The sequence below is a fragment of the Notamacropus eugenii genome, chromosome 7 (assembly GCF_028372415.1).
Source record: "Notamacropus eugenii isolate mMacEug1 chromosome 7, mMacEug1.pri_v2, whole genome shotgun sequence".
Classification (NCBI taxonomy): domain Eukaryota; kingdom Metazoa; phylum Chordata; class Mammalia; order Diprotodontia; family Macropodidae; genus Notamacropus; species Notamacropus eugenii.
In genome coordinates, this window is record NC_092878.1 from 31,677,296 (window position 1) to 31,695,353 (window position 18,058).

Genomic DNA, 18,058 nt, shown 5'->3' on the forward strand with positions numbered 1-18,058 from the left:
ACTAAATGCTCCAGGGGTGTAGTGTTTGATTATTTGTAACAATTCTCCAAGTAAATAAATTCAACATCATGGCTTCTGCAACCAATCCATCTGTAGTTTTAAGTTAGTGCCCCCAGTAAAGATGCTAAGAAAACCATTTGGTCCATAACATTTTTAATAGAGTGAACCTTTTAAAAACTGCCAAAAAAAAACTTCTTGGCAGAAAGGAAAGCTATGTTGAGAGGAAAAAAGCTCTGTTACCACAGTTTGTATAAGTGTTTCCACATACTGCTATATTTCAAACACACAGTGGAGTCAACTAAGCTCAAGAATATAGGACACATGCTCAACAGATTTTTCTCTCGATTATGATTATAGAAGACAGAAAACTTAACCTGTGAGTGGGACGGGAGAAGGAGAATGGGGGTGTTTGTGCTGGTTGTTGTTTGGGTTAGTTTGGTTTTTTAATGAAGGGAAAATCAAGTATAAATGAGGTGATTGATCTTACTCTAAATAAGCTTCCTTAACTGTGATAAAGGAAGTGCAGCATAAAGTTTTGATGAAGTACCAACTTATTCCTTTTGAGTTGTTTGAGTACAACAATTTTTTTTTAGAAAATCATAGATGTGGAGACAAAAATGACAAGTGCCAAGAATGAGCTTTGTATTTTTCATGTTCATTAAAATCTCCCTGATTCACAATCCATATCTCTTGCCCAACCTCAACTATGCATGAAGGCTGTGCCAGGGAAGGAAAGTCAAAGAGCCCCTCCATCTGCCAAAGAGGGACGTTTCTGGCTGCAATCACACTTGTCGGCTTTCTTGGGGAACAGCTCAATTTAATACTTGAAGAGAGAAAAGGCAGACATGTAGGTTGTTCCATCTAGGAAAAAGTCTATCACACTCTGGGTCTTTACTTTTGCTGCCTGAAGGTTATCTTTTCCATGGATGTATGTTATTCCCAATTCCCAGAGTGGCACTAGTGTTAACACCACCAGGCAGAATGCCACCTCAACATGAGCATTTTTATTCCTCATTACTCAAAGCAGAGTGGGACTTGTTTGGTCTGTGGCACAATATTAAATTCATTGATCATGAGTGGGTGTGGAACCAACTTGATAGCTGATACAGCAAGATGGGGTACCAATCAAATTTGCTGAATAAATGGAATGGGATGGAAGGAATGGAATGAAATGAAATGGAGCAGGAAAAGATTTATTAGAACAGAAAGGGATTGGATGGAGTGGAATAGGGCTTAACTAAACTCTAATATCATAGAATATGATAAAGTAAAACATATTTTGGTTTTTCTCTTCAGCAGCATTTCCTGAAACTACCTTGTTCCATGAAATTTTTATTACCAAAAACGACAGTCCCTGCTTTGACACTTGTGACCTTGGGCAAGTCATTTAACCTTGGTTTTCTTATCTGTAAGGTAAGGGAGTAGGATCAGATAACCTCTGATGTCCCTCCAAACTCAACAGCTATGGTCCTACCATTCTGATCTTCTATAATTCACTTTGCCTGTTAGTTCTTTCCCAAATATCACTCTCTCATTCATCCCAGGTCATCAGGATATGTTCAGGCTCTGCTTCCATTCTAAGCTTCAAGAGAAACTAAGGTGGACCTAGGCAACCCTTACTTTGACTGTTTTGTAGGCAATGGAACGGTCAGAGATAGATTGAACAGACAGACAAGAGAAAATGAAAGCTAATAAACAATCCACCTCTCCAGGAGCCAAAGTCCCTCAGGTTAAGCCAGGCTGCTTTCAATGGAGGTGGCAGGTTCCAGACTCTAACAGAGGCTTCCTATCCATCACTGAAGAGCTTAGACATCTAGTGTGCTTCAGCAGAGGTGAATGTGCACAGATGACAAAGAACCCACTTTAGGGGATACTTAACTAGAGCAGGGGTTCTAAACCAAGTTCTTAATTTGTTTATGTCATGGATTCCTTTGTCATTCTGGTGAAACTTTCTCAGAAGAATGTCTTAAATGCAAGAGACACATAGGGTTAAAAAAGGAAAGTGATTATACTGAAACACAGTTATCCAAACTATTTTTAAAATTCAGGGATTCTCAGATTTCAAACCCCTCTACGAGAGGGAATCTCCATCAGCCATGTAATTATGGGATGCTGGAACAGGCAAAAGGCAGTAAGTTTATTTCCACTGAGAGCAAATACCACAGGACATCATGGTGTCTTGCAGTCACTCTCTTAGCTGCCATATAATGTATTTTTCAGTAAGTGAGCCTTCTAGTTCTGGAAGATTTTCCTTAGGAACACCTTCCTCTAACAGTTCAGAGCACTGCTGTCAAAAGGCATTTAGTTAAATTCTAAACTGAAATGTTAAACCTTCAACATCATCACAAATGATCATTCGGTCTTGACTTGATCAAACATGATCAACTGAGGGATGAGTGATTCAATCTCAAGCTTGGTACCACCTTGCAAAGAGCTACTTTCCCAGGATTAATGATCTGCTAGATTTATCAAATGGAATTGTACACAGTGTGGAGAAACCAAGTGCAGACAGGGTCATGGCAAGGGTATGTCCATTACCAAGAGTTAGGTACAATGGCACGAAAGTCTTAGGTTGGGAGCAACTAAATCCTGGTAGTTTTAAATACTGACTGTATAAATTGAGAGACTAGGGGTTGAGAGACTAGGTTTGGGGGGAAGTCACCCAGCCATTCCATGAACTCAGAAATAACTAAACATAGCTGTAGGTAAGGGAGTAATGGCCATTTGGAGAAGTTAAACCAAAGACAGTGCAGTGACTTTATTGGTAACTTATGTTTGCAGCACCACACAAAGGAGACTGTCCCTATCCAACTCATCTATTGTGTTCACCCAGTTGAGTTTGCTTTGTTTACTGAAAATGTTCTAGAGTCATCCAAGGTGCTGATCAAGAATACTGATGCATGCTTAGAAAGGGGAAACACTTGTCTTCCTAGGTCAGAAACTTTTTTCCTGAGAGAGTAACATTGAAGTTCAAGGATACAGAGGGGAAGAAGAGTGAAATTTGCAGGGACCAGTCATTGAGTTCAGGTGTAAGTTACTTAGCATCAGAGTGTATTGGGTGTTCATTTCTTGCAAAACAACTCTTCCCTCTTGTAGGCATGACCACCTCCCAGGAGATATTAGTGAAGCACAAGTAATGAAAAGACACAGGAATGCATTCAGGTTTTAAAGTTCTTTGGTCAATATTTATTGGATGCCTACTATATATTGAACACTGTGGAAAACTACAAAGGAGAATGAATAGTCTGTGCCTTTAATCTAATGGAAGGGACAAGACAGACATTCATGTTTAACTTAGAGATTCAGTGGAGAGTAGTGGACTTAAAAGCAAGCAAGGACCTAAGTTCCAGTCCTGATTTTACACTTACTGATTGGGCATTGACTATTGGCAAAGCACTTAATTTCTCTGAAATTTGGTCTCCTAATCTGTTTTAATGCCTGCCATACTTTCAGAGGGTTGTCATGTGACTCAAATGACATAATATATGCAGTGTTTTGCACATTCTAAACAACTATATAAATAATAATCTTTAATAAAGAACTAAAAATAGTAAGTTATTATAGAAATAATCACAATGTACATATTGGACTTATGATTTCAATTGGTATGAAGAAGTATCAGTGTGGAAACTCCTTCCACTGATTTAACTCATCTCTAACACAGCTGTCTGAGAGAGTTGCCGAGCTCACTGATTGATTGATATGTTAATGGTGGGTGTGTGTGTGTGTGTGTGTGTGTGTGTGTGTGTGTGTGTGTGTGTAAAGAGAGAGAGAGAAAGAGACAGAGAGAGAGAGATAATGAGAATATGTAGATATGTAGGTTTCAATCATACCTCTGAGACATAAGCAAGTCAATTAATGTATGTGTAGTGTGTGTTGTGTATATATACGTGTGTGTGTGTGTGTGTATGTGTGTATGTATATGTAATATACATTTATATCATTGTCCTTAGTAGGACTGCACAAGAAACAAGAAATTATGCTTTCTTGAGAACTCTAAATCTGTGAAAATACTGACTGGAGATGGTGGGACCCTACTAAAAAAAACATCACACATACTTGTGAATTTCAAGCAAATTAACTCTTAGTACCTACCAGTTACTAATAAGGCAATAAACTAAGGAAAGCTAAGTTTAAACAAATGATCACAGTTGATAAGAAACTTCTAAACATGACCTAAAGTAGTGGATTTACTAATAGTTCTTCCCTCTTATAGGGAATCCAAGTTCTAGTCTTTGGCTCTGATACATACATAGAAAACAAGTGACAGAAACAGATATACTACACATATGTGCTAATTATTCAAGGATGTGAACTACAGGCTGGGTGGTTATTAGAATGACTGAAGATAATCTAGAAAGGCTTTCTGAAAAAGATGAGCCAAATCTAGAAAGAAGGAAAGATGATGTCTTCCATCTCTCCTACTTCCCTACACCCACTAAACTTATTCTCTGCCTTGACTTAGTACTTCCTGCTCCCACCCAGATCATTGGTTCCCTTCTAACTGTTCTAGATTCGCTCTCAACTTCCCAAGGTCAACTACTTCAGTATTGCCCTCTAAAGCACTTGGACTCCTTCCTCCAAACTCAATGGGCCATTGCCTAATCTTTTCCATCCCCTGTTCTTTTCTGTTCTTTTCTACTCCTATTCCTGGACCACACAGAAAATGTAAAACTAAGTGAAACCAAACCTTTAAAGAGTAAAGAAACGACTTCCACTTTGATCCAGCCCTTGGTTCTGCTAAGTAATCTTTTTTTATCCCTCTCATATCTCCCTTATATACTCCCCAGTGCCAAGTGAAGACCTATTCTTTTCTTAAGCTACCAATTCTTCTTCCCCACCCTCCATCTCCTTTATTCAATTTTCTTTTCCATTTTCTGTCTTGTTAATTCCTTTGTCAATGTCTTTCCTTTCCTCCCCTTATTTCTATTTCCATTGCCATCACCTTAGACCCTGCTCATTGTATACCTATGATGGCATAGGGCTTTTCTGAAGCTATCCTGGAAGAAAGGGAAGGATTAAAGATGGCGTAGGACCACCACTACCATAGCAGATTGGGGAGATGATCATTTCACCTTTGAGCTTCAATATTCAGATGTGTAAAACAGGTTCTGCCTCACACTGACGGTGGAGCTTCCCATTAGATTGTGAGTTCTTTGAGCATATGCGCAGATAGGAGAAATTATAGTAAAATATCGCAAAAAAATTTTTTAATTACAAAAAAAATTCTTGTATCAATTGACACACCAAGAAAGACATAATCACTGTCTTCAAGAACTTGGACTATCATAAAAAAAGGAAATAAACTTTTTCTGCTTGAACTTAGGTAGCAAAGTTTAGAATTATCGAGACAGATTTTGACTGCATATAAAAGAGCTGTCCACAAATAGAAGAAATGTCCTTGGAAGATTGTATGTTCTTGGTCAAGAGACATCTTCAAGTGAAGCTTTGAAATTCGCATATTGGGAGTGCTATAGAGTAGGTTCTTGGACACAAGACTAAATGTGTCATAGTCAATGATTTATGAGGTCTCTTCCAACTGAGATTCTGTGGTTTGTCTATGATTTTAAAATTGCCTCCTAGCTGATATTAGCTGCCAGACTGATCTTAATAAAGAGCACTTGTATTATATCAGTCTCTTCTTCAAGAGCCTACAATGTTTCTTTGTTTTTCTTTCACATCAAGTCTAAATTCCTAGAATACTGGATTTGGAGTCAGAACCCCTGGTTTCAAATTCCACCTCTGTCATTTGTTAAGTGGGTAACCTTAGGCAAGTCACTTCACATCTCTGGGCTGCAGTTTCCTCATCTGAAAAATTAGGGGATCCAGACTAGATGACTTTAAGATGTATTACAGTTCCAAATAGATATTTCTATGATGCTTTTTAAAGATCTTCCATAATTTAATCCCGACCTACCAATCCAAATTTATTTCCCACCTCTCCCAAATATAAATGCTCCATTTTAATTAAGCTAATTACCCTGATTATACTCTTTCCTTTCTGAATTCTCTCCTACCACTTTTTTCCAAATCCTACCTATACTCAAGACACAGCTCACATCCAAGCTAAAGAAGCATTGTAGTATAGTAGAAAGAGCTCTGGACTTGGGAATCACAAGGCATTGGACCATAAAATCCATGGATTTAGAGCTAGAAGAGAATTTAAGAGGCCATTTAGTCCAACTCCCTCCTTTTACAGATGAGGAAATTGAAGTTCAAAGTTAAATGACTCACCCAAAGTCACACAGGTAGTAAGTAGCAGAGTTCAGTTTTGAACACAAGTCCTCATGGAATGCTGACTGAGGGGAACAGTAGGACAATTAAGGAAGGAGAGAATGAAAAATGCATTTATTAAACATCTAATATGTGCCAGGCACTGTGCTAGGTACTTTATAAACAGCTCATTTGAGCTTACAAGAATCCTGGGAGGTAGGTGCTATTGTTAAATCCATTTTACAGCTGAGGAAACTGAGGCTGGCAGAAGTTAAGTGGCTTGTTCAGAGTCACATAGCTAATAAATGTGCAAGATCACATTTGAATTCAGGTCTTCCATACTCCAGCTCTAGCACTTTATCCACTGCACCATCTAGCTGCCTAAGTTGTAACAAAAGTAGGTGATATGAAATAATTCAGGAAAGGTAGGTTGACTCAAGATTTTAAAGGGCTTTAAATGCTAGGATGAGGAGTTTATAATTCATCTTATAGTCAATGCAGTGTCACCAAGGATTTTGGAGCAGAATTGGCATTGAGGGAAAGGTGTACCTGTGTCTGCAGAAAATTGTTTTTCCCGCTGTGTGAAGAATGAATTGAAGAGAGGTGAGGATGAAATCAATGTTAGGACCAGTTAGGATGCTAATATAATAGTCCAGCTAAGAGATGCTAAGGGTCTGAACTAAGGTAGTGGCTATTTGAGTAAAGAGAAGGAGAAGGATATGAGAGATGATGTAGAGGGAATATTGACAAGTTTGGTGACTGATAAGATTGGTGAAAGACAAGAATAAGTCTAAGATGACACCTGGGTGACTTGGGGAATGACAATGTCCTCAACAGAAACAGAGAAGTTTGGAAACAGGTCAAGAACAAGGATCAAAATGATCAATTCTGTTTTGGAAATCCCGAGTTTGAGATGCCATTAGGAAAGCTAGGTGACATCAAGCAGGCAGCTATCAGGGTCAGAGTGGAATTTAGGCATTAGGGTTAGATACATAAATTTCATTAAGAAACCATCAGCATAAGGCTGATAATTGAAGCAACCAAGAGGAGTAGATGCAATCACTCTCCAGAGTCCTACAATGATGGCAGATAGGGTCCACCTAGTCTCTAATAGAGAGAATGGCAAATGTAATAACATTAAATATAATATAGGTAAATATAAAGCCTTGCAATTGGGTTCATAAAATCAACTTCTAAAATGTAAGATAGAGGAGAGTGTCATCTGCAAATGATCTAGGTAGTTTAATGGACCAAAAGTTCAATGAGTCAAAAATGAGATATAGCAGGCAAGAAAGCTAAGGCAATCCTAGCCTGCATTAAGAGAAGAATAATGACAAGGATGAGGGAAGTAATATTACTATATTCCACTCTGTCTGGCCACATCTGGAGTATTGTGTTCCCTTCTGGGAGTCATATTTTAGGAAGCACTTTGATATGTGGGAAAATATCCACAGGAAGATAACCAGGATGGTGAAGAGTCTTGAGCTCATGTCACATGAAGATTGGTTGGAAGAACTAGGGATGTTTAACCTGGGGAAGAGAAAATGGAAGATAAATATGATCATTGACTTCAAGTATCCAAAGAGTTGTCATGTGGAAGAAGGATTAGACCACTAAGTGCCACAGTGGAGAGAACACTGGACTTGGAATTGGGAAGGATGAATTCCAATCCTTCATTCCTCAGATGTTCTTTACCCTTAACGTGCTATATAAGTGTTAGCTATTTATTATAATTGCTTGTTTTGCTAAACCTCTCCCCGCCCTGAACGGGGATAGAACTATAAGCAATGAGTACAAATTGCAAGGAGACAAATTTGGCCTTCATGTATGGGGGGAAGAAGCTTATTAATTAGCACCATCAAAAAGTGGAATGGACTGCCTAAGGAAGTAATGAGTTTTCCATTATTAGTGGTTTTCAGGCAAAAGCTGTGAGACCACTTCTTGGGTATGTTGTACCAGGAATTTACCTTCAGCTGTGGCTTGTACTAGATGATTTCCGAGATCCCTTCCAACTCTGAGATTCTATGATAATACCATGGAGGAGGAGGTAAAGGTAGAAGGGAGATAGATAGATAGATAGATAGATAGATAGATAGATAGATAGATAGATAGATAGATAGATTTATATATCTCGCATAATGCCTGTTGATCCTCCTGAGTACTGAGATAGGGAGGAGCAGATGCTGAACCAACAATTCTGGTATCAGGAGCAGTCTTCCCACCTCCTAGTAATGGAGGGCTAAGACACTGTCAGTTTTTTTCCCAATGGTTCAAGTGTCATAGGGCAGAGTAAGCTGTGTCTCCACACATGACAACAAGCTTCTGGATGGGAATACATCCAGACTAGAGTCTGAGAGCTGGATCCCTGCCCTCCAGACCCAGTGATGTGGGAACAAACTCCAGGAAAAAATCCTCTAACACCTGCAGTGACAAGAAACTCACTCCCTCAAAAGGAAGCCATCCATATTAGATGAAAGTTATATAACAAAATGTCTGTTTCAAAAACACATTATGCCCACATGTACAAAAATATTTATAGCAGCTCTTTTTGTGGTGGCCAAGAACTGGAAATCGAGGGAATGCCCATCAATTGGGGAATGGCTGAACAAATTGTGGTATATGAATGCAATGGAATACTACTGTGCTATAAGAAATGATGAACAGGGGGACCTCAGAAAAACTTGGAAAGATTTACATGAACTGATGCTGAGTGAAGTGAGCAGAACCAGGAGAACATTATACACAGTAACAGCCACAGTGTGCAAGGACTGTTTCTGATAGACTTAGCCCTTCTCAGCAACACAACGACCTAAAACGTCTCCAAAGGACTCTTGATGGAAAATTCCATCCACATCCAGAGAAGGAACGATGGAGCTGGACTTCAGGGTGAAGCAAACCCTTTTCTCTTTTGCTTTGTTTTTTTCTCATAGTTTCTTCTATTAACTATAATTCTTCTGTGCGAAGGAAAAAGTTTAAAAAAACACAGTATGGACTTAATACTTATTGATTTAACTTAATTTTAAGAATATATCCATACTTAAAAAACCTTATTTCCTATTTTCTGTGTATTACACCATGGTAAATGACACAAATAACCCAGAACCAGATTCCAGAGAGTAACATGTTTATCCATGCTTAGTCAACAAAATATTCATCTACATTACTTTAAATCCTTACCTACTAATTCTATACAATTGTCAAGAAGCTGCCAGGAAGGATGACATCATCGAGGAATTGTTCAAGGCCCTTCCCTGTCCTAGGCTTTTAATAAATCTGTTCCTAAACAGTCTTCCCCTCCCAAATTTCCTCTCTAATTTAGCTCTACTTTAGCACCTTCAATAAATGAGTCTGGAAAATATAGACACAGGATAGGACAGTAAAGAGAGTGCTGGACTTGGAGTCCGGAAGACCTGCTTTCAAATCTTACCTCTGATATCTACTAGCAGTACAACCGTAGGCAATCATTTCACCTCTCTGAACCTTAGTTTCCTCAACTGTCAAATGGGAATAATATTAACTGTAGTACCTACTCCACAGGTTTGCTCTGAGGCTCAGCTGAGATGATGTACAGAAAGTACTCTGCAAATTTTAAAACATTATATAAGTAGTAACTATGATTGGTAGTAATTAAAGTTGAACTCACCCATTTGCCCAAGCCAGGATAGTCGTGTTCAGGATCAAAAAGGTGTTGATGCAGCTGGAACTCTCGGCTGAACTCTGCAGTGTCAGGGGAGTTTTCCAGACATCCATCATCTACTGCAAACAGCCAGAAGTCTTTGAGAAAAGCCAAGCAACTTATGCATGCCCCCATGGGTAAAGGTAAATAGGAACAAGGCAGGCCACTGAAGGTCAGAATCACATTCCCATCTGCATCCCATGTATCTATTCCTGCTTCCTTTTGACTCACTTTGTGACCTCAGGCAAATCACTTTCCCTCTCTGGGCCTCTTCTCCATCTGGAAACTGAAAATGATGGTGGCTACTTCCCTCTAGTTACTTCAGAGGGATACGGTGAAGTTTGTGCCTAGATTTTTGGAAATACCTTGTGCTCCTTAGAGAAAGGTTCAATATTATCATATTATTTTTTATGTAACATAAAATAGAATAATTGTATTTTAAACACAATGTTAATTTGTTTAATAATGTATATATTTATAATATAATATTCTATATAGTATTTTAAAATAAATGCAGTTTTGCTCCTTAGAGAAAAGTGCGACATCAATTTATTTTACATATAAAATATATTTTATGTAAATACACTAAATTATTTGATAAATAATGTTATATAATAAATATCTTACAGTAAGTACTTAATAAACCTTAGTTAATTCCTATATATTGGGCACAATTGTATTCAGCATGAGGCCAAATGAGACTCTGTCCCAGGGCACTGATAGGAGATAAAGTGTGATTCCTCCCTCCCCTGCTGATGACCCTCAGTAGCTTGATTTACCTCCTAGATCTCTGGAGGCCCAGGACATAACCACATCCACAATCCTCTCCTGACCTCACTTCACTCACCCACCCACAAACTAAATTTGTCTCAGGCGAAGTTTGGGCTAATTATAGTTCTAATATGAGATACGCATTCCTTCGGAGGAGGGGGAGGAGGAAATGCTGTGTATTTTGTATAATCAGTACAGTTCGCATATTTTTAATGTGCTCCTGCATTAATAAACAACATGGACACACACATACACACACACACACCATAGTCACTGAACAGAGGGGTGTGTGTATGTGTGAGTGTGAGTGTGTGTGTGTGTGTGTGTGTGTGTGTGTGTGTGTGTGTGAGTGTGTTGGGCTAATGGCTGTTCCAGCATGACTGGTGCTATAGGCTCTGATTTTCTTGTTTGAATTTTCGGTTCAGATCTGTGGTTTCATCTTGGTAGGGCAGTGCCTAACCTGGACATTCCTTCCAAGGATGTAGAATGACATCCTCTGTGGGAGCTGCCTGAGGCACTCAGTGGTTAAGCAACAGGCTTGGGCAGACATTAGTCTAACACACACCCATTCTATATTCAGTGGGTATGGTATATCTGTTTACTAATCTGGGGTCTAAGGCAAGACTTGAACTCAGGTCTTACTAAATCAAAGGTCAACTCTCTAACTAGACCACACTATCATTCAGAAACAGTGTCTTCAAAATCGTTTTTCCTTTTTGTAAATGTTTTATTGATGCCTTTTTAAAACATCACTATCACCCCTCAAGGACTTCCCTCCATGGAACTCTCCCTTGTAACAAATACGTCCAGTCAAATAAATTAACATATTTTCCATGTTATATATTCCTCATTTCACATCTATACTCCATCCCCTCCTTGCTAAGAGGAGGACAAAGTTTCCTTAGCCTCAGCACTCTCCAAAGCCCCTCTGGATCTTACGATTCTCTGGAGATGATTCATTCTGCCTATCTTTTATGTGCCTTAGACAACCAGAAAAGAACATAAGGAGTCTGGGTTGCATGGGAAGCTGAGGGGAGGAGTGAAGACCAGTTTTCAAAAGACTGATGAGACATCAAATAAGTGCTGAAAATGCGCGCCTATTTACAATCAGCCAGGTATGTCCTGTGTCTTGTTTCTTGGAGTATTTCCAAGTCTTTCCAGAAGGCAGTCTGAAACGCACACAAGGCCTCTCCACAGTATGAACCTAATGTGGAAGTCATTAGCATACCAAAAGATCTCTAATGCAGCTCTACTGTGTCTGCTCAGTGTTCAGATCTCCTGACTGGGAACGTTATCTAACCCCTACATCTGCAACCATCAGTATGTCACGCTGGTAGGAATGGAGAAGATTATAGTAAAAATAGGTGCTCAGACACATTTTTTGGATGATAACTTTGTGGAGTGGATTCTAATTCTTTACTGGAAGTGATTTCCTGGGTGATGCTGAAGGGTAGGAGCCCACTGGGGTCATGAGAACGTAGGAGTAGGAGTCAGATAATTGAGATACCAACCACAGAATTTAATATATTATCTCTGTGGCCAGGAAACAACATAGATGAGGATTTCCCTACATTTCCACAATGACGCAGAAAGCAAATTGAGAGAATTAAAGGATAAATTTTCCTTAAATTAAAGACTAAATTTCCAGAATAGTATATTGGATGCATGGAGGTCTAAAAGCTGAGACTTGGGGCTTATACCATAGCCCATACTGACCTCTTCCTTCTCGGACATCCATATTTATGGTCTATACCATACAGTCTAGCACCGAATGATATCAAACAATGAATAAACGTTTATTATGTACCAACTTTAGACCAGGCAATGTGCTACATATGCAAAGACTAACAGGGAACATAAAGCTTACATTCTGTTGATAACACTTTGTATTGTTTTCCTAATTTTTTTTGAGAATGTCCATCAGAACTGTTTCTTGAGAACCGGAGTTGTGTCTTAGTCATTTTTTTTTCCACATGACCGGAACATAAATACTTGCTGACTTGACTTATTTGAATTACTATGACTTCAGTACTTGTGTTCCCCTCTTCCGTTCACAGATCAAAAGTGAATGTGTCACATAACCCTCTTCTAGCAAGGCCTTACACATAGTAACCTTTCAATGATACATGTAGAATTCAACTCATTTATCACGAAAAAATAACATAAAGAAGTATATGATTAAGTCCGAAATGAGAATACAAGGAATAAGAAACTGAGAAATTCAGAAAAAGAGATCTATGTACTATAAATTTAGTTCAAGAAACATTTGTTAAATGCCTTCTATGTGCAGACCACTCTACTAGGTATTAGGGATGCCAAGAAAAAAACTAAACATTTCCTTTATTCAAGGAACTTATATTCCATTGGGGGAAGGACAGAAGGAGGACAAGGAAAAGGAAAGGAAATACAAAGCAATTTCAAGATGCAGAGAGTTCTAACAACTGCAGTGACGGTCAAGAAAGTCCTCACGTAAAAAGTGGCCCTTAAGTTGTGCTTTGTAGCAAGCTAGGGATCCTACAAAGCAGAGGAAGGGAGGGAGAACATTCCAGACATGGCAGACCACCAGAGCAGAGGTACAGAGGTGAAAGCCAGAATGTCATACACCAGGCCAATTTGCCCAGAAAGGAGAGTATTTGAGGGGGAATATTATGAAATAAGCCTAGAAAGGTAGTTGAGAGCCAGACTAAAGTGAGTCTAAATGCCAGACTGAGGATTTGATACTTTGTGAAGCATGTAAAACTTGAGCCGAGCCTTGAAAGATGGGTAGAATTTGGAGACATGGAAGGGATGGGGAGGATTCAAACCCAAAATGTTTCACTCTGAACTCACTCCTTCTAAATACCTGAATAAGGCCCTCTGCTGTGTCTAATCAATCCAGCCAGCTGCCCCTGGGGAATGTTGTTCCTTAAACTTGGTACAGGTCTTTCCTCTCCCTGAATCTAAAATTATACAAGCAAATAATATGTGGCTGAAATGATCTGAGCCATGCAGTGATTCAGGTTTTCCTGCAATCCTATTTTCAAATCTAATTTTTCACTGCGCCGGCAGACCCACATTGCTTTGCCACACGCAATCACTTAGATTCTCGTTAGTTACAGTGACCATGTTTTTTAACAACAACAACAACAAAAACCCAAGACACATGGTCTGATAGAAGATATTCCTTTTGTAAAGTCTTGTTAAAAGTACACTTTCTTTCCTTCCTAGATTTTCCAGGACATATGATTGCTGCACCATCTCAGTACCTTCTCTAGTAGCTCTAGCCCAGAAGGGATTTTCATGAGGCAGCAAAGTCCAAAGTCTACTCCTCAACATCCCCTATGGAATCCCTGAGACTTTTTCCTGATCTCTCTGTCATGCTTGAAATAACACCAAACATCAGTGAAATCAATTATTTCAATAATGAGGAATTTGCACCACCAAGAAACAAGGTTAGCTGTATTCAGGCATGTTGATACCCTATTAGAACCTAACGCTCAGCCTCCCTGCCCAACTCTGGATTCCTTTTCACACAATCCATGAGTTATTGAAAGTACAGATTTGTCCCTGAAAGTGATGAACCCTAGCAGGTAACCAGATTAAACTGGGTTCCAACTCGGTCCATATGTAGACAAAACATTTTATCCTAAATTGAGTTAGAAATAGCAGGTGGTAGCTCTTTGCATGTTACGTTAAAAAGCAGAGAAAAGGAAATGGGGAATTCTATCCTTAGTCACTGAGTGATAGCTTAAAAACAAAGGTCTCCCTTTAAACAGAGCCTGAAAGTAGGGGCAGAGGGGTCCTCAGGCCAGGGCTACCAATCCTATCATTGGTCTATCAGGATGCAAGCCTATTCTGGTAATTAAGAAATTACCATGTCTTAAGAAGAATGACAGTTATGAGGAACATGGTCCAGGACAACTTTAATAGGAAATACTAGTATGCTAGGCCTCTCATTATTATCCATAGAAACAGTGTATGAAGACCTGAGGGGAGAAAGCAGAGAGGGAAAGGAAGGAGTTAAACTGAAATATTTCAAAATATTTTAGCAGGCTTCCATTTCTGATTTTTTTATCAGAACTGTTAAAATGTATTCGAACTGACAGTTGGATTTTTTGCTTAATCTATATTGGGCAAATAAAATCACAGATCTATAAACTGGAGGGGCATCAGAAGCCATCTCATCCAACCCCCTCATTTTATAGAGAAGAAAACCACAGTCCACAGAATTGAAGTGGCTTTACCCAAGGATGTATAAGGCTGAATTTGAACCTAGGTCCTCTGACTCCAAAGCTATGTCTCTTTCCACTCTACCACACTAAATTCAGAGAAGTGCTGTGGTGTAACAGAAAAAATCTTGTTTGTCCTTTGTTCTCAAAGAGGACCAGTAGGAAGAATACCAGAGTCTACAGTCCTACTCTTCTATTTACTATATGATCTTAGATGAGCCTCGTCTCCTATCTATTACATTAGGATAGCAATAATAATAAATATTCAGTGAGATGATGGAATTGAAACCATTTTCTATCTCTGTGGTGCCACATGTACGAATTTGAGCAAGTCACTTTCACTGTTTCAATGTCCTCATCTAGAAATGAAGTCAATTACATGGGCCCTGAGGTCCCTTCCAGCTCTACATAGATCAATCAATCAATAAACATGTATTAAGCACTTACCATGTGTCAGGCATTGTGCCAAGGGCTGGGGTACAAAAAGAGGCAAAAGACAATTCCTGTCCCCAAAAATTTACAGTCTAATAGATCTTAAATTGTTGGCATTTTGCTCCTCCCACCGCCCCCACCTCCTGCAAAGGGAGGGGCTAACTGGATGCTAGGGCTGGTAGTTGCGGGGGGAAAGTAGAAGAAATGAATGGGTGTGGATAATCCTGAGAGTAGATGATCTTGAGTTGTCTGTGTCTTATGTGGGAAAAGGGAAAGATATTTTGGAGGAATTTGGAGGGAGGGGGTGATGAAGATTTCTTTTTAAGTTAAGGAGAATGGGGAGATAATTGAGGGCAGCTAAAAGAGGGACGGCTAGATAGCTCAGTGGACAGAGCACTGGTCCTGGAGTCAGGAAGACCACTTCAAATCTAACTTTAGATACTTCTTAACTGTGTGACCCTGGGCAAGTCACTTAACCTCTGCTTTAATCCATTGGAGAACAAAATGGTAAATCACGTAAGTATGTTTGCCAAGAAAACCTCATGAACAGTCAAGAAGAGTCTGACATGACTGAACAATGGGAGAGGGAGAGTGAGAGAAAATATTGGCAAAATAATTTTATATATCTGGGCCTCATGACTGATATACGTATGCCAAATTAAATTCACTTGGCCTCTTCACTTTCTAACACAGGGCTACCCAGTAGAATTGAACTGTTAGTAATTCTCAATGCTTACCATTAGCACTTTTAAGTTTCAATTGCTTACAATCTCAAATCTATTTCTCCCTGGGAACACATCAGTATGCTTGCCCATTACCTGTTTTTCCAATGGGGCAGGGATTTGGAGGATCTGGATAGCCCTGGTCCTCACTGAAGTCCTTGGGGATGTTGTCACCAGTCAGTTCAGCCACAATGTTAGGGATGTTACCATAAGGACCCAAATGCTGCGGACCTTCATGGGCACCACCTGTAAGGAATACAAAACATCCTCAGATGGATGTAGATAAGGAGCCCAGAAAAATAGACACTTACTTCTCAACAAGACTGTGTTCCCTCTTCAAGGATGTGCTGGAGCCAGTTTAAATAGGCTTTTGAGAGATGAATGTTAAATTATCAGTGTGAATATGTATACTTTGCAAATTGGCAAATATTATTCACAGCTTGATTTATTGTTCTGTAGATAATTTAGACGAAAGTGTTAGAAAATGCGAATAATGTAGATTAAATTGACAAAGATGACAAAAATGACAATAATCAATGCTGGAGAGGCTGTGTAATGACAGGTATACTAACACATTGTTGGTGGAGCTGTGAAATAATACAACCATTTTGGAAAGCAATTTGGAATAATGCAAGTAAAGTGACTACAGTGTCCATGCTCTTTGAACCAAAGACTCCATTATTGGATTTATATGCTAAGGAAGCCATTAATAAGAAGAAAACTCCCCAAAAACACCAAAATATTTACAGCAGCACTTTTTGTGATAGCAAAGAATTGGAAACAAAGTAGATGACCATTCATTGGAGAATTGTAGTAACGAACTATTATTATGCTGTAAGAAATGATAAGTGTGATAAATACATTGAAGCCTGGGAAGATCAACAGGAACTGATACAGAATCAAGAAAACAACATACACAGTAACCACAACAACGTAAATGGAAAAATTGAGTGAATGTAACAAAATTACAAAGATCAAAGAGGACTTGAATAAAAGAGAAGGATACTTGAGATAACTAGGATGATGTACAAAACAGAAGACATCAGTAAAAACTTCTTTTTTAAAAAATACAGATTAAATTTAGTGTATTGTTTGTATGGTTTTTTTTCTGGAGAGCCAATTATTAATTAAACTTTTAGCAGCACACTCCTCTCCTGATGCCTTTTGAAAACCAAAACAAGTCCTATTCTCTCAGAAAACTTTTTCTGGACCAGCCCCAACTGATTCTATACCACATCTTCCACAAACTTAGAGATTTTGTGTTGTATTAATAAAATCATTGATTGAGAGGCAAAGGGATCTTTTCTCTGCCTCCTTAAGCAAGAGAAGACAATACAATTTAATCTTGGTCTTGATGACTCAGGTTCATCCTTACAAACCTCACATTGTAAATAGAAAAGGCCTCTAAGAAGCCATACCACCTCTTCCCTTGCTTCCCAATGAGCACACACTTAAAATACCAAAGGCAAATGAAAGTTGATCTAACCTGAAACACATCAAGGGAAAAAGATCCCAAGAGCCTCCTTCACCCACCTTTTGGATCGTTGTTCTCTAGGTAGATAAAATCCTTGGTGCTCCAACTAAATCCCATTTCTCTTTGGCCTACCTTCATAAAAACCATAAATCATCGTTTGTTATTTTCTTCCTCAGGATAAACAATATTATTTAATTTAGTCTTTCCTCATGGGTCTTCATTTCCACAGTCGATTAGTTTAATAGAAAGAGCGCTAGTTTTTCTGTCAAAGACATGAATTCAAAATCTAGCTGGGCTACTCATTACCTGTGTGACCACAGGGAAATCACTTCATTTACCTCAGTTTTCTCTTCTGTAAAATAGGATTGGAATTGTTATTAAGCCCCTTTCAGATGTAATAATCAGGCAGCTAGGTAGATGGAGCATTGGGTCTGGAGTCAGGAAGACCTGAGTTCAAATTTGGCCTCAGATATTAATTGTGTATCCCTAGACAAGTCATTTGACCTCTATCTTCCTCCATTTTCTGAGTTTTAAAATGGGAATAATAATAGCACCTACTTCG

General features: G+C 38.9%; 1 protein-coding gene across 19 annotated transcripts in view; it reads right to left on the reverse strand.

Moving 5' to 3' along the window:
- Positions 1-18,058, reverse strand: part of LOC140513814 (neuroendocrine protein 7B2-like) — a 66,613-nt gene that overhangs the window by 6,518 nt on the left and 42,037 nt on the right. For 11 of the 19 annotated variants that reach the window (XM_072623828.1, XM_072623820.1, XM_072623818.1 and 8 more), the window contains 2 exons: positions 16,119-16,268; positions 9,857-9,969 (listed from right to left, as the gene is read on the reverse strand). In XM_072623828.1, coding sequence (XP_072479929.1) covers positions 9,857-9,969; positions 16,119-16,268 — 263 coding nt within the window. Of the gene's footprint in view, positions 1-6,234; positions 6,300-9,856; positions 9,970-16,118; positions 16,269-18,058 lie in introns of all 19 variants that reach the window. The other 8 variants (XM_072623830.1, XM_072623822.1, XM_072623829.1 and 5 more) reach the window with 3 other exon arrangements.